Source organism: Oncorhynchus mykiss, chromosome 25 (assembly GCF_013265735.2).
Source record: "Oncorhynchus mykiss isolate Arlee chromosome 25, USDA_OmykA_1.1, whole genome shotgun sequence".
NCBI lineage: Eukaryota > Metazoa > Chordata > Actinopteri > Salmoniformes > Salmonidae > Oncorhynchus > Oncorhynchus mykiss.
The window spans coordinates 47,147,573-47,174,243 of record NC_048589.1 but is presented as its reverse complement, the minus strand read 5'-3'; the positions used below and the strand labels follow the sequence as shown (position 1 = coordinate 47,174,243).

General features: G+C 41.7%; 1 protein-coding gene across 3 annotated transcripts in view; it reads left to right on the top strand.

Annotated features, from left to right (window-relative positions):
- The first annotated feature begins 284 nt into the window (after positions 1-284).
- The window catches only part of letm1 (leucine zipper-EF-hand containing transmembrane protein 1), a 41,453-nt gene continuing 15,066 nt past the window's right edge, over positions 285-26,671 (top strand). For 2 of the 3 annotated variants that reach the window (XM_036962611.1, XM_036962609.1), the window contains exons 1-4: positions 286-555; positions 6,105-6,162; positions 12,514-13,045; positions 25,722-25,865. In XM_036962611.1, coding sequence (XP_036818506.1) covers positions 477-555; positions 6,105-6,162; positions 12,514-13,045; positions 25,722-25,865 — 813 coding nt within the window. In that variant the 5' untranslated portion in view covers positions 286-476. Of the gene's footprint in view, positions 556-6,104; positions 6,163-12,513; positions 13,046-25,721; positions 25,866-26,671 lie in introns of all 3 variants that reach the window. The other variant, XM_036962610.1, reaches the window with a different exon arrangement.

Below are 26,671 nucleotides of genomic sequence, written 5' to 3'. Positions count from 1 at the left end.
GCTTCTCAGCTACCAGGAGTGCAGCTGAGCGGTTTTTGGGACTCCGGGACTTCTCTGCAGAGGCATTACAATGAATCATGTCGATGAATGCTCCGTGCTCACAGGCACCTGTGTAGAGATGTGATTTGAATATGACTGAAGGAGTGGGATGGTTGTTTGATTGATTTTTGTATTATCTCGGAACCCCCCTTCCCGCAATTGAGTATATTATGTTATGTACCCGGTACAGTAGGTGGCGGCGATTCACCAATAGGTGTGGACTGCCATTAAACTTTAAAGAAGAAGAAGAAGAACGACGAAGACGGAAGCCAATATAATCCGCAGTTCATCCACCTCGCCGCACTCACCCACGGAGAAAGCAAGGACATGGGGCTAGTTCAGCTAGTGCCATATTAAAGTAGCTAGCAGCGCAGTACGTTAGTTTTCCTTTAGTTTGACCGACTAAAAGCCGTTATCGGGTTATCAGAGCCAGGAGCATGGCGCTAATACTGTTGACGAGGTCTCGCACTCCGCTGATGAAAACATCTCGCTCGTTAAAGAGCGATTTCCGCAACGGTGAGAAGGATTCTTCATGTCGGCTGTCGATACGTGTTGAAGTCTTTTGTTGTAATTTATGTTTCGATTTGTATTAGCTTGTTTTAACATTGTAGCTAGACTGCCATTGCTGTTTAGCTGTGAATGTCATTGTTGGTTAATGAGGAAACCGTAGTTAAACTAGATTAGCTGGTTCAGACAGTTAAATAACTAACGTTAGTCAAACCCTTGGCTTTGTAGAATGATAAATGTTCATAGCGAAACGTGTTTTATGACCGTGTAGAGGTTAACTAGTTGTTTCACTGAGATAATGGTAACGTCAGCTAACTACGGGCTATTTCTGTTAATAAGTTACTATAGTTAGCAACTAGCAGTAGCTCCGCCGGTAACGGTGTATACCGGTTCCAGAAACGTGTGTTGTGGCATGGTCCCGTCCCGGCCTTTGTTGCTCTATTACACCGGGCATGACAGCGCTGTGAACAGAGGCGCGGCAGCAACTTCTAGACTGATTCCAGCTCATCTATTAACTACAACGTTAACTAAGCGGTTCAACGTGGGCATTGAACGTGTTTCTGTTGCAGAGGTTGTGATTACATTGTCAGGTCATCTAAGGCCAAGACTAATGGCAGGGGTCTGGGGGACGGGACGGTCCGTGAGGCCTAGAAGACGTAGCTACAACTAACGTTAGTTGTCACATCGCCCTATCATCAGGCTCCCCGGTTGGTGTTTATGCGACGGTCATTATTTTAATAAAGCTCTCTAGTCTGGCGCATCCACTAACTATACAAACCATCAGGTTTCAGATCCTCGACAGCTTTCAGTCAATTTCGATTCCAATCTATTTTGTCATGCTGTTATATCTATAAACACGTCCTGTATGCATTTTTGGCGGTGTATCGTGTTCGGAAATGTGATCGCTTCAGGCACCACACCTTGCGAATGTAGTAATGGGAGGAGACGTCATTCGAGGGCAGGTTCGTTCATAGGGATGGTGCCGTTTCCCTGGCCTGCTATGGTGCCGTTTCGCTGTATATATCTCAGCACCCCCGAGACAGACCTGTTTAACCTGGTATAAACCACCAGAGCAAAACACATTTAGTCGGTCTGGATGTTGTGAAGCATGGAGACATGTTGTGAGGGAGTAGCAGGGACATGCCAGCAGTCTCAATTCTCTCAATTTCATCAACAATCAGTCCATTGATGCAGAGGACATTAGATCTGTTCATGACACATTTACTCACTGATTGGGTTGTTTGCATGAATTTGAACATTTATGTAGGTGTTTATAGAGGTGGAGGTGTTTATAGAGGTGGAGGTGTTTATAGAGGTGGAGGTGTTTATAGAGGTGGAGGTGTTTATAGAGGTGGAGGTGTTTATAGAGGTGGAGGTGTTTATAGAGGTGGAGGTGTTTATAGAGGTGGAGGTGTTTATAGAGGTGGAGGTGTTTATAGAGGTGGAGGTGTTTATAGAGGTGGAGGTGTTTATAGAGGTGGAGGTGTTTATAGAGGTGGAGGTGTTTATAGAGGTGGAGGTGTTTATAGAGGTGGAGGTGTTTATAGAGGTGGAGGTGTTTATAGAGGTGGAGGTGTTTATAGAGGTGGAGGTGTTTATAGAGGTGGAGGTGTTTATAGAGGTGGAGGTGTTTATAGAGGTGGAGGTGTTTATAGAGGTGGAGGTGTATATAGAGGTGGAGGTGTATATAGAGGTGGAGGTGTATATAGAGGTGGAGGTGTTTATAGAGGTGGAGGTGTTTATAGAGGTGGAGGTGTTTATAGAGGTGGAGGTGTTTATAGAGGTGGAGGTGTTTATAGAGGTGGAGGTGTTTATAGAGGTGGAGGTGTTTATAGAGGTGGAGGTGTATATAGAGGTGGAGGTGTATATAGAGGTGGAGGTGTATATAGAGGTGGAGGTGTATATAGAGGTGGAGGTGTATATAGAGGTGGAGGTGTATATAGAGGTGGAGGTGTATATAGAGGTGGAGGTGTATATAGAGGTGGAGGTGTATATAGAGGTGGAGGTGTATATAGAGGTGGAGGTGTATATGGAGGTGTTTATGGAGGTGGAGGTGTTTATGGAGGTGGAGGTGTTTATGGATGTGGAGGTGTTTATGGAGGTGGAGGTGTTTATGGAGGTGGAGGTGTTTATGGAGGTGGAGGTGTTTATGGAGGTGGAGGTGTTTATGGAGGTGGAGGTGTTTATGGAGGTGTTTATAGAGGTGGAGGTGTTTATGGAGGTGGAGGTGTTTATGGAGGTGGAGGTGTTTATGTAGGTGTTTATAGAGGTGTAGGTGTTTATAGAGGTGTAGGTGTTTATAGAGGTGTAGGTGTTTATAGAGGTGTAGGTGTTTATAGAGGTGTAGGTGTTTATAGAGGTGTAGGTGTTTATGTCGATGTTTATAGAGGTGTTTATAGAGGTGTAGGTGTTTATAGAGGTGGAGGTGTTTATAGAGGTGGAGGTGTTTATAGAGGTGGAGGTGTTTATAGAGGTGGAGCTGTTTATAGAGGTGGAGCTGTTTATAGAGGTGGAGCTGTTTATAGAGGTGGAGCTGTTTATAGAGGTGGAGCTGTTTATAGAGGTGGAGCTGTTTATAGAGGTGGAGCTGTTTATAGAGGTGGAGCTGTTTATAGAGGTGGAGCTGTTTATAGAGGTGGAGCTGTTTATAGAGGTGGAGCTGTTTATAGAGGTGGAGCTGTTTATAGAGGTGGAGCTGTTTATAGAGGTGGAGCTGTTTATAGAGGTGGAGCTGTTTATAGAGGTGGAGCTGTTTATAGAGGTGGAGCTGTTTATAGAGGTGGAGCTGTTTATAGAGGTGGAGGTGTTTATAGAGGTGGAGGTGTTTATAGAGGTGTAGGTGTTTATGTAGGTGTTTATAGAGGTGGAGGTGTTTATAGAGGTGGAGCTGTTTATAGAGGTGGAGCTGTTTATAGAGGTGGAGCTGTTTATAGAGGTGGAGCTGTTTATAGAGGTGGAGCTGTTTATAGAGGTGGAGCTGTTTATAGAGGTGGAGCTGTTTATAGAGGTGGAGCTGTTTATAGAGGTGGAGCTGTTTATAGAGGTGGAGCTGTTTATAGAGGTGGAGCTGTTTATAGAGGTGGAGCTGTTTATAGAGGTGGAGGTGTTTATAGAGGTGGAGGTGTTTATAGAGGTGGAGGTGTTTATGTAGGTGTTTATAGAGGTGGAGGTGTTTATAGAGGTGGAGGTGTTTATGTAGGTGTTTATAGAGGTGTAGGTGTTTATGTAGGTGTTTATAGAGGTCTAGGTGTTTATGTAGGTGTTTATAGAGGTGGAGGTGTTTATAGAGGTGGAGGTGTTTATAGATGTGGAGGTGTTTATAGAGGTGGAGGTGTTTATAGAGGTGGAGGTGTTTATAGAGGTGGAGGTGTTTATAGAGGTGGAGGTGTTTATAGAGGTGGAGGTGTTTATAGAGGTCTATGTGTTTATAGAGGTCTATGTGTTTATAGAGGTCTAGGTGTTTATGTAGGTGTTTATAGAGGTCTAGGTGTTTATGTAGGTGTTTATAGAGTTCTAGGTGTTTATGTAGGTGTTTATAGAGGTGGAGGTGTTTATAGAGGTGGAGGTGTTTATAGAGGTGGAGGTGTTTATAGAGGTGGAGGTGTTTATAGAGGTGGAGGTGTTTATAGAGGTGGAGGTGTTTATAGAGGTGGAGGTGTTTATAGAGGTGGAGGTGTTTATAGAGGTGGAGGTGTTTATAGAGGTGGAGGTGTTTATAGAGGTGGAGGTGTTTATAGAGGTGGAGGTGTTTATAGAGGTGGAGGTGTTTATAGAGGTGGAGGTGTTTATAGAGGTGGAGGTGTTTATAGAGGTGGAGGTGTTTATAGAGGTGGAGGTGTTTATAGAGGTGGAGGTGTTTATAGAGGTGGAGGTGTTTATAGAGGTCTAGGTGTTTATGTAGGTCTAGGTGTTTATGTAGGTGTTTATAGAGGTCTAGGTGTTTATGTAGGTGTTTATAGAGGTGTTAATGTAGGTGTTTATGTAGGTGTTTATATAGGTGACGGTGTTTATATAGGTGACAGTGTTTATATAGGTGTTTATGTAGGTGTTTATATAGGTGTAGGTGTTTATAGGTGTTTAAGTAGGTGTAGGTGTTGGTGTAGGTGTTTATTTATTTATTTATTTTTATTTTATTTTTATTTTACCTTTATTTAACCAGGTAGGCAAGTTCTCATTTACAATTGCGACCTGGCCAAGATAAAGCAAAGCAGTTCGACAGATACAACAACACAGAGTTACACATGGAGTAAAACAAACATACAGTCAATAATAAAGTATAAACAAGTCTATATACAATGTGAGCAAATGAGGTGAGATAAGGGAGGTAAAGGCAAAAAAGGCCATGGTGGCAAGGTAAATACAATATAGCAAGTAAAACACTGGAATGGTAGTTTTGCAATGGAAGAATGTGCAAAGTAGAAATAAAAATAATGGGGTGCAAAGGATGATTGTGTTTATATAGGTGTAGGTGTTTATATAGGTGTAGGTGTTTATATAGGTGACAGTGTTTATAGGTGTTTATATAGGTGTAGGTGTTTATAGGTGTTTATGTAGATGTAGGTGTTTCTAGGTGTTTATGTAGATGTAGGTGTGTATAGGTGTTTATATAGGTGTTGGTGTAGGTGTTTATGTAGGTGTAGGTGTTTATATAGGTGACGGTGTTTATAGGTGTTTATATAGGTGTTGGTGTAGGTGTTTATATAGGTGTAGGTGTTTATGTAGGTGTTCATATAGGTGTAGGTGTTTATATAGGTGACGGTGTTTATAGGTGTAGGTGTTTATAGGTGTTTATAGGTGTTTATGTAGGTGTTTATAGGTGTTTATAGGTGTTTATGTAGGTGTTTATAGGTGTTTATATAGGTGTTTATATAGGTGTAGGTGTTTATAGGTGTAGGTGTTTATATAGGTGTTTATAGGTGTTTATGTAGGTGTTTATAGGTGTTTATATAGGTGTAGGTGTTTATATAGGTGACGGTGTTTATAGGTGTAGGTGTTTATGTAGGTGTAGTATCAATAAAAGTCAGTCCGACAGAGCTACAGTAATCTTTTAGCCAGGTGTGTAATGCCAGTAGCCTGCTGAATCCTTCACACCTGCGGCCCAATGATGGTACCGGACCTGAATTGATTGGCTGCTTTTTGTAATCTTTCAGTGCTAGAGTCAGTTCTTTAAAATCATTTTTCAGAAGTTCTGAGCTAGCTCTCCTGATGTCGTTTGACCCCACGTGGACTACGACAGTTCCCGACAACGTGCATTGAGCGGTCGGAAGCAGCTTTGTAATGTCCTGTACTCCAGGATAGCACAGGGTTCTTACAATAGAGCTGCTGATGAAGACAACTTGTGCAATGGCTGAGGAGGTCTGGCTGTTTGCCTTGAGTGGTTTCGCAAACCCCTCGAGGACCGAAGGGCAGTGGGGCCCGATGGACCCAAGCTGGCTGTAGTATCCATCCTGGATGATGAATGGGTGGCATACTGTAAACTGACTGTCTGCCCTGTCATGTACTATTCTGTTGCAGCCTGCCTTATAGGTCAATATATCTGTTTCTCTCTGTGTTTTCAGGGAAGCTTCAAGATGGCTCCTGTTTCAGCTGTACATCTCTCAGACTCTCCAGTCAAAGGTAGTTTCTAACTGATACAAAGTAACAGTTAAATTAATCACCATGCTGGGGTTCTTCTGTTCATATTGTCAATGAGTGTGGTGTGGCTATTGTTTTTTGGGGGATTTTATTAGGATCCCCATTAGCTGTTGCAAAAGCAGCAGCTACTCAGCCTGGGGTCCATATAAAAGATGAAGCATGAGAATACAGAACATCTAATAAACAAGAACAGCTCAAGGTCAGAACTACATCAATACAAAATATGTTTTACAGAAGGCACACAGCCCACACATACATACATACACAAACCATTTAGGTCAAACAGGGGAGAGGCGTTGTGCCGTGTCTGGGTTTTAAAAAAACAGGTTTGTTGTTCATTTTGAGCAATATGAGATGGAACAGAGTTCCATGCTATAATGGCTCTGTATAGTGTGTATCAATAATTGGAAGGAGCAATTTCATAAATTCATCAAATGCAGCGTCTGGATGCTCCTCATTAATCACATCAGACCAACAAAGACTTAACATCCTCCACTTAAAAGTCAATCTTTTATAGGATCTGTTATACACTATTTTAGAAGCTTCCTCTTGAGCAGACAGCTTGATGAAAACCAGTCAATATTCAGGTCCCCAAGAAAGTAGACCTCTCTGTTTACATCACATACACTATCAAGCATTTCACACATATTATTTAGATACCGACTACACTTGGTGGCCTATAGCAACAGCCCAAAATAAAAGGCTTTAGATGAGTCAGGTGAAGCTGCAACCACAACACTTCAGTAACCCTTGACAAATGATCTCTAAGCATTACAGGGATATGACTCTGAATATATATATATATATATACAGCAACACCTCCCCCATAAACATTACAGGGATATGGCTCTGAATATATACAACACCTCCCCTATAAACATTACAGGGATATGACTCTGAATATATACAGCAACACCTCCCCCATAAACATTACAGGGATATGGCTCTGAATATATACAACACCTCCCCTATAAACATTACAGGGATATGACTCTGAATATATACAGCAACACCTCCCCTATAAACATTACAGGGATATGACTCTGAATATATACAGCAACACCTCCCCTATAAACATTACAGGGATATGACTCTGAATATATACAGCAACACCTCCCCCATAAACATTACAGGGATATGGCTCTGAATATATACAACACCTCCCCTATAAACATTACAGGGATATGACTCTGAATATATACAGCAACACCTCCCCTATAAACATTACAGGGATATGACTCTGAATATATACAGCAACACCTCCCCTATAAACATTACAGGGATATGACTCTGAATATATACAACACCTCCCCTATAAACATTACAGGGATATGGCTCTGAATATATACAGCAACACCTCCCCTATAAACATTACAGGGATATGACTGAAGATATACAACACCTCCCTTATAAACATTACAGGGATATGGCTCTGAATATATACAGTAACACCTCCCCTATAAACATTACAGGGATATGGCTCTGAATATATACAGTAACACCTCCCCTATAAACATTACAGGGATATGGCTCTGAATATGTACAACACCTCCCTTATAAACATTACAGGGATATGACTCTGAATATATACAGCAACACCTCCCCTATAAACATTACAGGGATATGGCTCTGAATATATACAACAACACCTCCCCTATAAACATTACAGGGATATGACTCTGAATATATACAGCAACACCTCCCCTATAAACATTACAGGGATATGACTCTGAATATATACAACACCTCCCCTATAAACATTACAGGGATATGGCTCTGAATATATACAGCAACACCTCCCCTATAAACATTACAGGGATATGACTGAAGATATACAACACCTCCCTTATAAACATTATACTGACTATATACAGCAACACCTCCCCTATAAACATTACAGGGATATGACTGACTATATACAGCAACACCTCCCCTATAAACATTACAGGGATATGGCTCTGAATATATACAACACCTCCCTTATAAACATTATACTGACTATATACAGCAACACCTCCCCTATAAACATTACAGGGATATGGCTCTGACTATATACAACACCTCCCCCATAAACATTACAGGGATATGGCTCTGAATATATACAACACCTCCCCTATAAACATTACAGGGATATGACTCTGAATATATACAGCAACACCTCCCCCATAAACATTACAGGGATATGGCTCTGAATATATACAACACCTCCCCTATAAACATTACAGGGATATGACTCTGAATATATACAGCAACACCTCCCCTATAAACATTACAGGGATATGACTCTGAATATATACAGCAACACCTCCCCTATAAACATTACAGGGATATGACTCTGAATATATACAGCAACACCTCCCCCATAAACATTACAGGGATATGGCTCTGAATATATACAACACCTCCCCTATAAACATTACAGGGATATGACTCTGAATATATACAGCAACACCTCCCCTATAAACATTACAGGGATATGACTCTGAATATATACAGCAACACCTCCCCTATAAACATTACAGGGATATGACTCTGAATATATACAACACCTCCCCTATAAACATTACAGGGATATGGCTCTGAATATATACAGCAACACCTCCCCTATAAACATTACAGGGATATGACTGAAGATATACAACACCTCCCTTATAAACATTACAGGGATATGGCTCTGAATATATACAGTAACACCTCCCCTATAAACATTACAGGGATATGGCTCTGAATATATACAGTAACACCTCCCCTATAAACATTACAGGGATATGGCTCTGAATATGTACAACACCTCCCTTATAAACATTACAGGGATATGACTCTGAATATATACAGCAACACCTCCCCTATAAACATTACAGGGATATGGCTCTGAATATATACAACAACACCTCCCCTATAAACATTACAGGGATATGACTCTGAATATATACAGCAACACCTCCCCTATAAACATTACAGGGATATGACTCTGAATATATACAACACCTCCCCTATAAACATTACAGGGATATGGCTCTGAATATATACAGCAACACCTCCCCTATAAACATTACAGGGATATGACTGAAGATATACAACACCTCCCTTATAAACATTATACTGACTATATACAGCAACACCTCCCCTATAAACATTACAGGGATATGACTGACTATATACAGCAACACCTCCCCTATAAACATTACAGGGATATGGCTCTGAATATATACAACACCTCCCTTATAAACATTATACTGACTATATACAGCAACACCTCCCCTATAAACATTACAGGGATATGACTCTGACTATATACAGCAACACCTCCCCTATAAACATTACAGGGATATGGCTCTGAATATATACAACACCTCCCTTATAAACATTACAGGGATATGACTCTGACTATATACAGCAACACCTCCCCTATAAACATTACAGGGATATGGCTCTGAATATATACAACACCTCCCTTATAAACATTATACTGACTATATACAGCAACACCTCCCCTATAAACATTACAGGGATATGACTCTGACTATATACAGCAACACCTCCCCTATAAACATTACAGGGATATGGCTCTGAATATATACAACACCTCCCTTATAAACATTACAGGGATATGACTCTGACTATATACAGCAACACCTCCCCTATAAACATTACAGGGATATGGCTCTGAATATATACAACACCTCCCTTATAAACATTATACTGACTATATACAGCAACACCTCCCCTATAAACATTACAGGGATATGACTCTGAATATATACAGCAACACCTCCCCTATAAACATTACAGGGATATGACTCTGAATATATACAGCAACACCTCCCCTATAAACATTACAGGGATATGACTCTGAATATATACAGCAACACCTCCCCCATAAACATTACAGGGATATGGCTCTGAATATATACAACACCTCCCCTATAAACATTACAGGGATATGACTCTGAATATATACAGCAACACCTCCCCTATAAACATTACAGGGATATGACTCTGAATATATACAGCAACACCTCCCCTATAAACATTACAGGGATATGACTCTGAATATATACAACACCTCCCCTATAAACATTACAGGGATATGGCTCTGAATATATACAGCAACACCTCCCCTATAAACATTACAGGGATATGACTGAAGATATACAACACCTCCCTTATAAACATTACAGGGATATGGCTCTGAATATATACAGTAACACCTCCCCTATAAACATTACAGGGATATGGCTCTGAATATATACAGTAACACCTCCCCTATAAACATTACAGGGATATGGCTCTGAATATGTACAACACCTCCCTTATAAACATTACAGGGATATGACTCTGAATATATACAGCAACACCTCCCCTATAAACATTACAGGGATATGGCTCTGAATATATACAACAACACCTCCCCTATAAACATTACAGGGATATGACTCTGAATATATACAGCAACACCTCCCCTATAAACATTACAGGGATATGACTCTGAATATATACAACACCTCCCCTATAAACATTACAGGGATATGGCTCTGAATATATACAGCAACACCTCCCCTATAAACATTACAGGGATATGACTGAAGATATACAACACCTCCCTTATAAACATTATACTGACTATATACAGCAACACCTCCCCTATAAACATTACAGGGATATGACTGACTATATACAGCAACACCTCCCCTATAAACATTACAGGGATATGGCTCTGAATATATACAACACCTCCCTTATAAACATTATACTGACTATATACAGCAACACCTCCCCTATAAACATTACAGGGATATGACTCTGACTATATACAGCAACACCTCCCCTATAAACATTACAGGGATATGGCTCTGAATATATACAACACCTCCCTTATAAACATTACAGGGATATGACTCTGACTATATACAGCAACACCTCCCCTATAAACATTACAGGGATATGGCTCTGAATATATACAACACCTCCCTTATAAACATTATACTGACTATATACAGCAACACCTCCCCTATAAACATTACAGGGATATGACTCTGACTATATACAGCAACACCTCCCCTATAAACATTACAGGGATATGGCTCTGAATATATACAACACCTCCCTTATAAACATTACAGGGATATGACTCTGACTATATACAGCAACACCTCCCCTATAAACATTACAGGGATATGGCTCTGAATATATACAACACCTCCCTTATAAACATTATACTGACTATATACAGCAACACCTCCCCTATAAACATTACAGGGATATGACTCTGAATATATACAACACCTCCCTTATAAACATTACAGGGATATGGCTCTGAATATTTTTATTTTACCTTAAGAACAAATTCTTATTTTCAATGACGGCCTGAACTGCCTGTCCAGAGGCAGAACGACAGATTTGTACCTTGTCAGCTCGGGGGTTTGAACTTGCAACCTTCCGGTTACTAGTCCAACACTCTAACCACTAGGCTACCCTGCCGCCCTATAATATATACAACAACACCTCCCCCATAAGCATTTCTGTTTCCAATAGAGACAGAAATGTCTCCTATATCCTTGTTTCTACTGCTGTATCATCAGAATGAATTATCTAGGTGAGTTTCAGAAATGTCTAATATATGAATGTTATCTGATGTCAGCAAGTTATTGATTTCATGAACCTTATTTCTAAGGCTACATATATTAATATGGGCTATTTTCAGCCCTTTCCTGGGTAGCTTATCAGAGATGGACTTAATACTGAAAAGAGCAAACAAAGCAAGAGAAAAAAATACACATTCAGCTGTGTGTGTGTGTGTGTGTGCTGGGGGGTTGAAGCCATGAACCCATAGGCTTGGCTCTCTCATCCCTTCCAGTCTTCTGGCAGCTTCCATTGCTGGCAGAAGTTCTTTCCTGGGCTCAGCAGTCGGAGGCACTGCATCTCAGTGCTAGATGTGTCACCTCAGACCCTGGTTCGATTCCAGGCTGTATCCCAACCGGCCGTGATTGGGAGTCCCATAGGGTGACCCACAATTGGCCCAGCGTCGTTAGGGTTTGACTGGTGTTTTTGTTGTTGTTCATGTTGAGTGTGCTGTTCATATTTCATTTTTTTAGGGGGTAGATCGCCTTTAATATTGCAGATTGTGGCTTCCATCAATGTAATTGTCTGCGTAAAAATGTATATATTTTCCCCTAACCCTACCACCCCTTCCCTAATTAGAGTAAACTATTGGACAACAACACTTAGGCTTCTACTCCCAGCTTATACATACTATATACATTTTAAGGGCACAGTATTTTTTTTTTACAATAGTTATGTTGTTCATGCTGTTGAGTGTTTCTGTGTTTTCAGTAGACTGGATGGTGATAGGCTGGTGGTCCGAGGTGGGAGCTTGGCTCCGCCCTCCTTCCTAGGCCCCTCGTTGCATACGGCATCAGACAGCTACAGGGTTACAGGCCACACCACAGACCACACCCCTTCTATGAGGCTGTACTCTGCTGTAGTGGAAGGCTCCTCCACCACCTCCTCTCTGTACCACCTGGGAGGTGGGTACCCACAGTGGACGGCATCCTGGCGAGCGAGGGGGAACGTGGTCGGGGTACGGTGGATCCACACCTCCAGATGTCTCCGTGACGACTCTAAAGTAGAGAAGTCTCTCCGCTCTCTGAAGGATAAGAACAAGAAGCTAGAGGAGGGCGGGCCGGTGTACAGTCCTACAGTAGACCATACCATAGTCAGGAGAACTATAGGACAACGTGTTCTAGACGAGGTTAAGCACTACTACCACGGCTTCCGACTGCTGTGGATCGACACTACCATCGCTGGACGCATGCTGTGGCAGGTCCTCAACGGGCACCCCCTGTCCCGACGGGAGAGGAGACAGGTGAGGAGATCAGGGATCCTATGTAATCTTTCATTTATTTGATTAACCCATTTCTGCTACATATACAGCGCCTTGGGAAAATATTCAGACCCTTTGACTTTTTCCACATTTTGTTAGGTAACAGACTTATTCTAAAATGGATTCAATTGCATTTTTTCCTCCTCAATTTACAACCCCCCCAGGTTTTTAGAAATGTTTGCTAATTTATTAAAAAGAAAAAACATATCACATTTACTTAAGTATTCAGACCCTTTACCCAGTACTTTGTTGAAGCACCTTTGGCAGCATTTACAGCCTCTCGTCTTGGGTATGATGCTACAAGCTTGGCATTTGGGGAGTTTCTCCCATTCTTCTCTGCAGATCCTCTGAAGTTATGTCCGGTTGGATGGGGAGCGTCGCTGCACAGCTATTTTCAGGTCTCTCCAAAGATGTTCGATCAGGTTCAAGTCCGTGCTCTGGCTGGGCCACTCAAGGACATTCAGAGACTTGTCCCGAAGCCACTCCTGCGTTATCTTGGCTGTGTGCCTAGGGTCATTATCCTGTTGGAAGGTGAACCTTCGCCCCCAGTCTGAGGTCCTGAGAGCTCTAGTGTAGGTTTTCATCAAGGATCTCTCTGTACTTTACTCTGTTCATCTTTGCATTGATCCTGACTAGTCCTGACTAGTTTCCGGGTCTGGTTTCATCAGACCAAAAAATCTTGTTTCTCAGACCGGAGAATCATGTTTCTCAAGGTCAGAGTCTTTAGGTGCCTTTTGTCAAACTCCAAGTGGGCTGTTGTGCCTTTTACTGAGGAGTGGCTTCTGTCTGGCCCCTTTATCATAAAGGCCTGATTGGTGGAGTGCTGCAGAGATGGTTGTCCTTCTGGAAGGTTCTCCCATCTCCACAGAGGAACTGTAGCTCTGTCAGAGTGACAATTGGGTTCTTGGTCACCTCTCTGAAGAAGACCCTTCACCCCCAATTCCTCAGTTTGGTCGGGTGGCCAGCTCTAGGAAGAGTCTTGGTGGTTCTAAACTTCTTCCATTTAAGAATGATGGAGGCCACTGTGTTCTTGGGGACATTCAATGCTGCAGAAATGTTTTGGTACCCTTCCCCAGATCTGTGCCTCAACACAATCCTGTCTCTGAGCTCTACGGACATTTCCTTCGACCTCATGGCTTGGTTTTTGCTCTGACATGCGCTGTCAACTGTGTGGCCTTATGTAGCCAGGTCTGTGCCTTTCCAAATCATGTCTAATCAATTGTATTTGCAACAGGTGGTCTCCAAGTTGTAGAAACAACTCAAGGATCATCAAAGGAAACAGGATGCACCTGAGTTCAATTTGAGGCTTTTTTTTTTTTTTTTTTTTTTTTTTTTTTTAGATCTTAAAAAATCTTTTAGATTTTTTTAGGGTCTGAATACTTATGTAAATAAGGTATTTTTATTTTTTGTACATTTTGCAAAAATGTCAACCTGTTTTCGCCTTGTCGTTATGGGGTATTGTGTGTTGATTGCTGAGGATAATTTTTTATTTAATCCATTTTATATTAAGGCTGTAATGTAACAAAGTGGAAAATGTCAAGAGGTCTGAATACTTTCCATAGGCACTGTACATACATGGTACTTTTATATACAACAATCACAACAATAATACATTACTAAACAAGCTCTTTAATCCCACCCCTCAGCCCATCCCACCTATCACCATGGACCTCAGCTCTTTAATCCCACCCCTCAGCCCATCCCACCTATCACCATGGACCTCAGCTCTTTAATCCCACCCCTCAGCCCATCCCACCTATCACCATGGACCTCAGCTCTTTAATCCCACCCCTCAGCCCATCCCACCTATCACCATGGACCTCAGCTCTTTAATCGCACCCCTCAGCCCATCCCACCTATCACCATGGACCTCAGCTCTTTAATCCCACCCCTCAGCCCATCCCACCTATCACTATGGACCTCAGCTCTTTAATCCCACCCCTCAGCCCATCCCACCTATCACCATGGACCTCAGCTCTTTAATCCCAGCCTCTCAGCCCATCCCACCTATCACCATGGACCTCAGCTCTTTAATCCCACCCCTCAGCCCATCCCACCTATCACCATGGACCTCAGCTCTTTAATCCCACCCCCTCAGCCTCTCAGCCCATCCCACCTATCACCATAGACCTCAGCTCTTTAATCCCACCCCCTCAGCCTCTCAGCCCATCCCACCTATCACCATAGACCACCCTCGTTTGTGCCATACTTTTTAATTGTGCTGTGATGTTTTACATGTATACACGTTGAATTTTTCTCATCATATAGTATCCACAGATTGTGAGCTAAAGATAAACCATTCTGACAAATATTATTATTTTTTGACTATGGCTTTCCAGATCACCCAACACTGCAATTTGTCAGGTTAATTTTAAGTGAGTGTTGTGATTTTTTAATATTTTTTTTACCATTTCTGAATCTGTGACCAGAAACAAACTACATAGGGGCAATACCCCCTATGTCTGTTCACAGCAACATCTACAGAGCTGAGATTCTTGTATGCCCCATATACAGTGCCAGCCAAAAGTTGACACACCAATTTATTTTTCCTATTTTCTACATTGTAGAATAATAGTGAAGACATAAACTATGAAATAACACATATGGAATCATGTAGTAACCAAAAAAGTGTTAAACAAATCAAAATATATTTGAGATTCTTCAATGTAGCCACCCTTTGCCTTGATGACAGCTTTGCACACTCTTGGCTTTCTCTCAACCAGCTTCATGAGGTAGTCACCTGGAATGCATTTCAATTAGCAGGTGTGCCTTGTTAATTTGTGGATTTTCTTTCCTTAATGCGTTTGAGCCAATCAGTTGTGTTGTAACAAGGTAGGGGTGGTATACAGAAGATAGCCCTATTTGGTAAAAGACCAAGTCCATGTTATGGCAAAAACAGCTCAAATAAGCAAAGAGAAATGACAGTCCATCATTACTTTAAGACACGAAAGTCAGTCAATCCAGAAAATTTCAAGAACTTTGAACGTTTCTTCAAGTGCCATCGCCAAAACCATCAAGTGCTATGATGAAACTGGCTCTCATGAAACTGACCGCCACAGGAAAGGAAGACCCGGAGTTACCTCTGCTGCAGACGATAAGTTCATTTTAGTTACCAGCCTCAGAAATCCGCAACGAACTGCACCTCAGATTTGAAATTGATTGTGGGAAGTTCATTTATATTTTTGGAGATATGAATACCAAGGATGTCTACTTCACCATCTGCCCATTTTAAAGTAGTGTAAACACTTTTTTTAATTTTTTTTTAACAATCCATTACGTAATATGGGACTCTAGTCATAATTGGGTTTTAGTCCAGAGAGGCTAGACAAGTGATCAAGATCTTCAGACTATGCAGGGATCCAGCTTGCGGACTTAAGAAAAAACTAGAGTCATCGGGATACATTAACACTTGTTTTTATCCCCTGGATGTTCTTGTTGGTTCTAATTTTAATAGCTAACATTTCAATGGCCATAATAAATAGATATGGAGATAATGCACAGCCTTGTTTTACTCTTCTTAAAAGCAAAATTTCTGAGAAGTAACCATTATTTACTATTTTACACCTGGGGTTGCTGTACGTAAACCCATTGTATAAGAGATTCACCAAAATTAACCTCTTACAGCTACCCCCCCTACTTTTTTTCAATTTCCACCTGAAGACATACCAAAATCTAACTGCCTGTATCTCAGGCTCAGAACCAAGGATATGCATATTATTGATTTCATTTGAAAGAAAACACTCTGAAGTTTGTGTAAATGTGAATTGAATGTAGGAGAATATAACACAATAGATCTGGTTTAGATAATACAATGAAAAAAACATACAACAATAAAAAAAAACGTATCATCTTTAAAATGAACAAGACAAAACAAACATTCAGATAGGATGATGGGGACAATTGGAATCACACTGCACTGCACTGCCCTATCCCATCTGGACAAGAGGAATACCTATGTTTAGAATGCTGTTCATTGACTACAGCTCAGCCTTTAACACCATACTACCCTCCAAACTCATCATTAAGCACAGAGCACTGGGTCTCAACCCCGCCCTGTGCAACTGGGTCCTGGACTTCCTGACGGGCCGCCCCCAGGGGGTGAAGGTAGGAAACAACACCTCTTCGCTGATCCTCAACACTCAACCCCACAAGGGTGCGTGTTCAGCCCCCTCCTGTACTCCCGGTTCACCCATGACTGCGTGGCCATGCACACCTCCAACTCCATCATCAAGTTGGCAGATGACACAACAGTAGTAGGCCTGATTACCAACAGGGAGGAGGTGAGGGCCCTGATGTAGTGGTACCAGGAAAAATAACCTCCTTAATGTCAACAAAACGAAGGAGCTGATCGTTAACTTCCAGAGACAGCAGAGGCGCATGCCCCTGTCCACATCGACGGGACCGCAGTGGAGAAGGTGGAAGCTTCAGGTTCCTCTGCGTACACATCACTGACAATCTGAATTTGTCCACCCACACAGACAGTGTGGTGAAGGCGCAACAGCATCTCTTCAACCTCAAGAGGCTGAAGAAATTCGGCTTGACCCTGAAGCCCCTCGCACACCTTTACAGAAGCACATTTGAGAGCATCCTGTCAGGCTGTTTCACCACCTGGTACGGCAACTGCACCGCCCGCAACCGCAGGGCTCTCCAGAGGGTGGTACGGTCTGCCCAATGCATCACCGGAAGCACACTGCCTGCCCTCCAGGACACCTACAGCACCTGATGTCACAGGAGGGCCAAAAAGTTTAAGGACATCAACCACCCGAGCCACGCCCTGTTCACCCTGCTATCATCCAGAAGGCGAGGTCAGTACAGATCAAAGCTGGGACCGAGAAGCTGTTTTTCAGGCTCTTATCAAGGCCATCAGAATGTTAAATAGCCATCACTAGCCGGCTACCACCCGGTTACTCAACCCTGCACCTTAGAGGCTGCTGCCCTATATACATAGACATGGAATCACTGGTCACTTTAATAATGGAACACTAGTCACTTTATTAATGTTTACATACTGCTTTACTCATTTCATATGTATATACTGTATTCTACTGTATTTTAGTCAATGCCACTCCAACATTGCTCCTCCTAATATTTATATACAGTGCCTTGCGAAAGTATTCGGCCCCCTTGAACTTTGCGACCTTTTGCCACATTTCAGGCTTCAAACATAAAGATATAAAACTGTATTTTTTTGTGAAGAATCAACAACAAGTGGGACACAATCATGAAGTGGAACGACATTTATTGGATATTTCAAACTTTTTTAACAAATCAAAAACTGAAAAATTGGGCGTGCAAAATTATTCAGCCCCTTTACTTTCAGTGCAGCAAACTCTCTCCAGAAGTTCAGTGAGGATCTCTGAATGATCCAATGTTGACCTAAATGACTAATGATGATAAATACAATCCACCTGTGTGTAATCAAGTCTCCGTATAAATGCACCTGCACTGTGATAGTCTCAGAGGTCCTTTAAAAGCGCAGAGAGCATCATGAAGAACAAGGAACACACCAGGCAGGTCCGAGATACTGTTGTGAAGAAGTTTAAAGCCGGATTTGGATACAAAAAGATTTCCCAAGCTTTAAACATCCCAAGGAGCACTGTGCAAGCGATAATATTGAAATGGAATCAGTATCAGACCACTGCAAATCTACCAAGACCTGGCCGTCCCTCTAAACTTTCAGCTCATACAAGGAGAAGACTGATCAGCGATGCAGCCAAGAGGCCCATGATCACTCTGGATGAACTGCAGAGATCTACAGCTGAGGTGGGAGACTCTGTCCATAGGACAACAATCAGTCGTATATTGCACAAATCTGGCCTTTATGGAAGAGTGGCAAGAAGAAAGCCATTTCTTAAAGATATCCATAAAAAGTGTTGTTTAAAGTTTGCCACAAGCCACCTGGGAGACACACCAAACATGTGGAAGAGGGTGCTCCGGTCAGATGTTGCCAAAAAGTTCAATTTTGGTTTCAATGCAAAACGTTATGTTTGGCGTAAAAGCAACACAGCTGAACACACCATCCCCACTGTCAAACATGGTGGTGGCAGCATCATGGTTTGGGCCTGCTTTTCTTCAGCAGGGACAGGGAAGATGGTTAAAATTGATGGGAAGATGGATGGAGCCAAATACAGGACCATTCTAGAAGAACCTGATGGAGTCTGCAAAAGACCTGAGACTGGGACGGAGATTTGTCTTCCAACAAGACAATGATCCGAAACATAAAGCAAAATCTACAATGGAATGGTTCAAAAATAAACATATCCAGGTGTTAGAATGGCCAAGTCAAAGTCCAGACCTGAATCCAATTGAGAATCTGTGGAAAGAACTGAAAACTGCTGTTCACAAATGCTCTCCATCCAACCTCACTGAGCTCGAGCTGTTTTGCAAGGAGGAATGGGAAAACATTTCAGTCTCTCGATGTGCAAAACTGATAGAGACATACCCCAAGCGACTTACAGCTGTAATCGCAGCAAACGGTGGCGCTACAAAGTATTAACTTAAGGGGGCTGAATAATTTTGCACGCCCAATTTTTCCGTTTTTGATTTGTTAAAAAAGTTTGAAATTTCCAATAAATGTCGTTCCACTTCATGATTGTGTCCCACTTGTTGTTGATTCTTCACGAAAAAATACAGTTTTATATCTTTATGTTTGAAGCCTGAAATGTGGCAAAAGGTCGCAAAGTTCAAGGGGGCCGAATACAGTGCCTTGCGAAAGTATTTCTTAATTCCATTCTTTTACTTTTAGATGTGTGTATTGTTGTGAATTGTTAGATACTACTGCACTATTGGAGCTAGGAACACAAGCATTTTGCTACACTCACAATAACATCTGCTATATACAGTGGGGCAAAAAAGTATTTAGTCAGCCACCAATTGTGCAAGTTCTCCCACTTAAAAAGATGAGAGGCCTGTAATTTTCATCATAGGTACAAGTTCAAACAGGTGCCATTAATACAGGTAACGAGTGGAGGACAGAGGAGCCTCTTAAAGAAGAAGTTACAGGTCTGTGAGAGCCAGAAATCTTGCTTGTTTGTAGTTGAACAAATACTTATTTTCCACCATAATTTGCAAATAAATTCATTACAAATCCTACAATGTGATTTTCTGGATTTTTTTTTTTCATTTTGTCTGTCATAGTTGAAGTGTATCTATGTTGAAAATTACAGGCCTCTCTCATCTTTTTAAGTGGGAGAACTTGCACAATTGGTGGCTGACTAAATTATTTTTTGCCACACTGTATGTGTATGTGACAATAGCATTTAATTTGATGCAGTCAATCTCTGAAGCTTGTGCCAGGAGAGATGACATGCATGTCATTGACATTTGTGAACATTGAAGTGCAATACTTATACGTTGCTTTGGACCAGTTGACTTATGTCCTCCTTTGTGGCACCTAACCACACAACTGGTCAGTAGTCCAGCTAAGACAACTAGGGCCTGTAGGACCTGTCTGGTTGGCTGATATGTCAAAGCTGAGCAACACCTTATCATGGACAGACCTCCCATTTTAGCAACCATTGAGTCTAAATGTTTTGACCATGAAGGGAGGTGGGAGAGGAGATTAATATTGTCCTGATGTACTGGACTGTAAGTCTGGCTGTTCTGTTGACTGATACTGTGAGTGAACTCTGGTTCTGTTCAAATCAAATTTATTTATATAGCCCTTCGTACATCAGTTGATATCGCAAAGTGCTGTACAGAAACCCAGCCTAAAACCACAAACAGCAAGCAATGCAGGTGTAGAAGCACGGTGGCTAGGAAAAACTCCCTAGAAAGGCCAAAACCTAGGAAGAAACCTAGAGAGGAACCAGGCTATGAGGGGTGGCCAGTCCTCTTCTGGCTGTACCGGTTGGAGATTATAACAGAACATGGCCAAAATGTTCATAAATGACCAGCATGGTCAAATAATAATAATCACAGGCAGAACAGTTGAAACTGGAGCAGCAGCTCCTAGGCATGGTCCTAGGGCTCAGGTCCTCCGAGAGAGTGAGAGAAAGAGAGAATTAGAGAGAGCATACTTAAATACTTAAACACAGGACACCGGATAGGACAGGAGAAGTACTCCAGATATAACAAACTGACCCTAGCCCCCCGACACAAACTACTGCAGCATAAATACTGGAGGCTGAGACAGGAGGGGTCAGGAGACACTGTGGCCCCATCCGATGACTCCCCCGGACAGGGCCAAACAGGAAGGATATAACCCCACCCACTTTGCCAAAGCACAGCCCCCACACCACTAGAGGTTGACTGATGACTGTTGACTGATATTGTGACTGTACTGTGGCTGTTCTCTTGACTGATATTGTGGCTGTTCTCTTGTCTGATATTGTGACTGTACTGTGGCTGTTCTGTTGGCTGATATTGTGACTGTACTGTGGCTGTTCTCTTGACTGATATTGTGGCTGTTCTCTTGACTGATATTGTGACTGTACTGTGGCTGTTTTGTTGACTGATATTGTGGCTGTTCTGTTGACTGATGTACTGGATGGACTGTTTGTTGTACTAATGTGTTACCCAGTGGGCTAGAGATGGCTGGCTCTGACAGCAGATGGGATGGTGTGTTCTACTAAACTAACATATGGAATTGTCTTCAGATGCTCCTATTGTGGATCATTAAGGTATTTTATTTAGAATTGTAGGACCCCTTTAAAAAATATAGAAACAAATGATTTGATCAAATTTTGAATTTGGCCTTTTAGTTTTATAGTCCATACAAAAGCATTGAATAACATGTTCATAAATGGCTAAAAAAGTAGTAAAAACATCTAATGAGGAATAAGGTTTTGTCTGTCCAATATCTAGGATATATAAGAAAGCTCAGGAAGTATGTTTGTTTTTTGGACACATTTAACCCCCTATGTTGTGGTCACAAAACGACCTTCATACTTCCATTCATTTCTATGTGTTACATTCAGACGGGTCCCTCTGCAAAATGTTTGAAGGTTTCAGATTTCCACCTAATAGGTCAAACCGTTCGGACTCTACAGAGGTTTTGTGAGATTACCCATTTTTGGGGTGTCTCCTGGTATTACAAACAGCGCTGGATAGTGATTCATATTTTTCCAGAAAATCTACCAATTTTCAGTACTGTGAATAAATCATATTTATTGCTGGAGTCCCAAATGGAAGTGTCCGTTTTAAACGGTTAAAACCAAGATATGTTCACTTTTCCAGGTCTCCCAAAATAGGATTATCACTGCACCACATTGCCGGCTGTGGCACAATGTAAAGATTTCACAGCAAGTGAAACTGATATTTAGTAATGATAGAGTACCTTTGATCACCAATTACATTGAGAAACAGGCCGTTCATCAATTCTGAGCGTTATCATGTTCCTCTATTTCTGCAGTTGGCCAATGCTATTTCAACACAGAGCATGCTCAGTACGCGCACAGTGCACCCTGAGTAGGCTGTAGTGTTGTCCAATCACACAGACTTTGTAACGGCAGTCAAACAAAACAAAAGTCAGCGTGCTAGATAACCTCCAACCAATTACTGAAGAGCTCCTATTTGGCAAAATTGAGTTGATTACTATTCAGATCAGCTCATGAATAACGGGGAGATTAAGAGGAAATAGTTTAAATATCAAGGTATCTTATCCATATCTACTGTTTGTTGATCACTCATTCTCTACCGTAAAGTCTCCTATGGGCAGCAATACGAGACAGCGCAGAGAAGACGGGGAGATGTTTCAGTGGGATTGAGATGATAGGAGAATAGCCTCTATATACAGGGCTGGGGAGATGTTTCAGTGGGATTGAGATGATAGGAGAATAGCCTCTACAGTGCTTTGCGAAAGTATTCGGCCCCCTTGAACTTTGCGACCTTTTGCCACATTTCAGGCTTCAAACGTAAAGATATAAAACTGTATTATTTTGAGAAGAATCAACAACAAGTGGGACACAATCATGAAGTGGAACGACATTTATTGGATATTTCAAACTTTTAACAAATCAAAAACTGAAAAATTGGGCGTGCAAAATTATTCAGCACCCTTAAGTTAATACTTTGTAGCGCCACCTTTTGCTGCGATTACAGCTGTAAGTCGCTTGGGGAATGTCTCTATCAGTTTTGCACATCGAGAGACTGAATTTTTTTCCCATTCCTCCTTGCAAAACAGCTCGAGCTCAGTGAGGTTGGATGGAGAGCATTTGTGAACAGCAGTTTTCAGTTCTTTCCACAGATTCTCGATTGGATTCAGGTCTGGACTTTGACTTGGCCATTCTAACACCTGGATATGTTTATTTTTGAACCATTCCATTGTAGATTTTGCTTTATGTTTTGGATCATTGTCTTGTTGGAAGACAAATCTCCGTCCCAGTCTCAGGTCTTTTGCAGAGTCCATCAGGTTTTCTTCCAGAATGGTCCTGTATTTGGCTCCATCCATCTTCCCATCAATTTTAACCATCTTCCCTGTCCCTGCTGAAGAAAAGCAGGCCCAAACCATGATGCTGCCACCACCATGTTTGACAGTGGGGATGGTGTGTTCAGCTGTGTTGCTTTTACGCCAAACATAACGTTTTGCATTGTTGCCAAAAAGTTCAATTTTGGTTTCATCTGACCAGAGCACCTTCTTCCACATGTTTGGTGTGTCTCCCAGGTGGCTTGTGGCAAACTTTAAACGACACTTTTTATGGATATCTTTAAGAAATGGCTTTCTTCTTGCCACTCTTCCATAAAGGCCAGATTTGTGCAATATACGACTGATTGTTGTCCTATGGACAGAGTCTCCCACCTCAGCTGTAGATCTCTGCAGTTCATCCAGAGTGATCATGGGCCTCTTGGCTGCATCTCTGATCAGTCTTCTCCTTGTATGAGCTGAAAGTTTAGAGGGACAGCCAGGTCTTGGTAGATTTGCAGTGGTCTGATACTCCTTCCATTTCAATATTATCGCTTGCACAGTGCTCCTTGGGATGTTTAAAGCTTGGGAAATCTTTTTGTATCCAAATCCGGCTTTAAACTTCTTCACAACAGTATCTCGGACCTGCCTAGTGTGTTTCTTGTTCTTCATGATGCTCTCTGCGCTTTTAACGGACCTCTGAGACTATCACAGTGCAGGTGCATTTATACGGAGACTTGATTACACACAGGTGGATTGTATTTATCATCATTAGTCATTTAGGTCAACATTGGATCATTCAGAGATCCTCACTGAACTTCTGGAGAGAGTTTGCTGCACTGAAAGTAAAGGGGCTGAATAATTTTGCACGCCCATTTTTCAGTTTTTGATTTGTTAAAAAAGTTTGAAATATCCAATAAATGTCGTTCCACTTCATGTTTGTGTCCCACTTGTTGTTGATTCATCACAAAAAAATACAGTTTTATATCTTTATGTTTTAAAGCCTGAAATGTGGCAAAAGGACGCAAAGTTCAAGGGGGCCGAATACTTTCGCAAGGCACTGTATATACAGGGCTGGGAAGATGTTTCAGTGGGATTGAGATGATAGGAGAATAGCCTCTATATACAGGGCTGGGGAGATGTTTCAGTGGGATTGAGATGATAGGAGAATAGCCTCTATATACAGGGCTGGGGAGATGTTTCAGTGGGATTGAGATGATAGGAGAATAGCCTCTATATACAGGGCTGGGGAGAAGCATTTTACCCCTTTATAATTTTCTCTACTTTAGCAAAAAATGTTATACTGAATTATCAGATCTTCAACCAAAACCCAATATTAGATAACGGGAACCTGAGTGAACAAATAACACAATTACTTACTTGATTTATTTAATCAACAAAGTTATACAACACCCAATGTGTGAAAAATGTATTGCCCCCTTAAACTCTTAACTGGTTTTGCCACCTTTAGCCGCAATGACTCCAACCAAATGCTTCCTGTAGTTATTGATCAGTCTCTCACGTCGCTGTGGAGGAATTGTGGCCCGCTCTTCCATGCATAACTGCTTTAAGTCAGCAACATTTGTGGGTTTTCCAGCATGAACTGCTCATTTCAAGTCCTGTCACAACATCTCTATTGGGATTAGATCTGGATTTTGACTAGGCCATTCCAAAACTTCACATATGTTTATTTATAGCCATTTTCATGTAGACTTGATTATGTGTTTTGGATCATTGTCTTGCTGCATGACCCAGCTGTGCTTCAGCTTCAGCTCAGATGGCCTGACTCTCCTGCAGAATTCATGGTTCCTTCTATTAAGGCAAGTCGTCCAGGTCCTGAGGCAGCAAAGCCTCCTCAATCCATCCCACTACCACCACAATGCTTGACCGTTGGTATGAGGTTCTTACTCTGGAATGCAGTGTTTGGTTTTCACCAGGCATAATGGGACCCATGTCATCCAAAAAGTGGTAATTTTGACTAATCTGTCCATAGAACATTCTTCCAAGAGTCTTGATGATAATCCAGGTGCTATTTGGCAAACTGGAGTCATATTTTTGCAGATGGATCCCGGTTACTGGAGTTCATCCCTAGCGCTGTAACTCTGCCACTTTCCTCTGCTGATGTGGCAGGCTGCTATTGGTGGACATATCGACATACGGTCATAGCTTAAACTGACAGATTTTTATGGGGATTTTTGTTATGGAGTATTGTGATGTTTTAACATTTTCCAGACCGCAGGAAGAGTAACGGGGATCCATAATAAATACAAATACATAAACTGTTTTTAACTAAATAATGTCTATTTTCCTCCTCAGTTCCTAAGAACTTGTGCCGATGTCTTTCGACTCCTTCCCTTCCTGGTGTTCATCATTGTGCCATTCATGGAGTTCCTGCTTCCTGTGGCACTGAAGCTCTTCCCCAACATGCTGCCCTCAACCTTTGAGACGCAGTCCAAGAAGGTAGGACCTCCTCCTTAACCCTTATTGTAAAGGAACGTTCCGGATTTTAACAATTTATCTCAATCGTTGTTCAGGTCACGTTAAAGAACATGTAGGAAACAGCTTCCAAATGAGGTCCATGTCTGGTTATTCTCCCTCAGCGACGGATTTGGGGGTGATCACGTGTTTTTAAAAAGCTACAACAAACTTTAGGGAGGAGTGAGGTCAATTTCCTGCTCTCTGCTTGTCCCACCTCATGGGGAATTTGAGAAAGTGGGCCTTCCTAGTTAAACTGCCATGAGACTGTAGTTTGGTGTCAGAGAGCTTCTCTCATTACACAAGTCCATTTCCGGAACACTGACCCCACTGCCTTCAGAATGTATCCACACCCCTGGACCGTTCTCCCACATTTGGTTGTTACAGCCGTTTTTAAATCCATTAAATGTAGATGTTGTGTCACTGGCCTACACACAATACGCCATAATGCCAAAGTGGAATTATATTTTTTACAAATGAATTAAACATGAAAAGCTGAAATGTCTTGTGTTAAGTATTCAACCCCTTGGTTATGTCAAGCCTAAATAAGTTCAGGATTAAAAATGTGCTTAACAGGTCTCATAATAAGTTGCATGGACTCACTGTGCAATAAGTGTTGAACATGATTTAATGACTTCCTGATCTCTGTACCCCACGCATACAATTATCTGTAAGGTCCCTCAGTCTAGCAGGGAATTTCAAACGGATTCAAAGACCAGGGAGGTTTTCCAATGACTCGCAGCTATTGCAAGATGGGTAAACATTTTAAAAGCAGACCTTGAATATCCCTT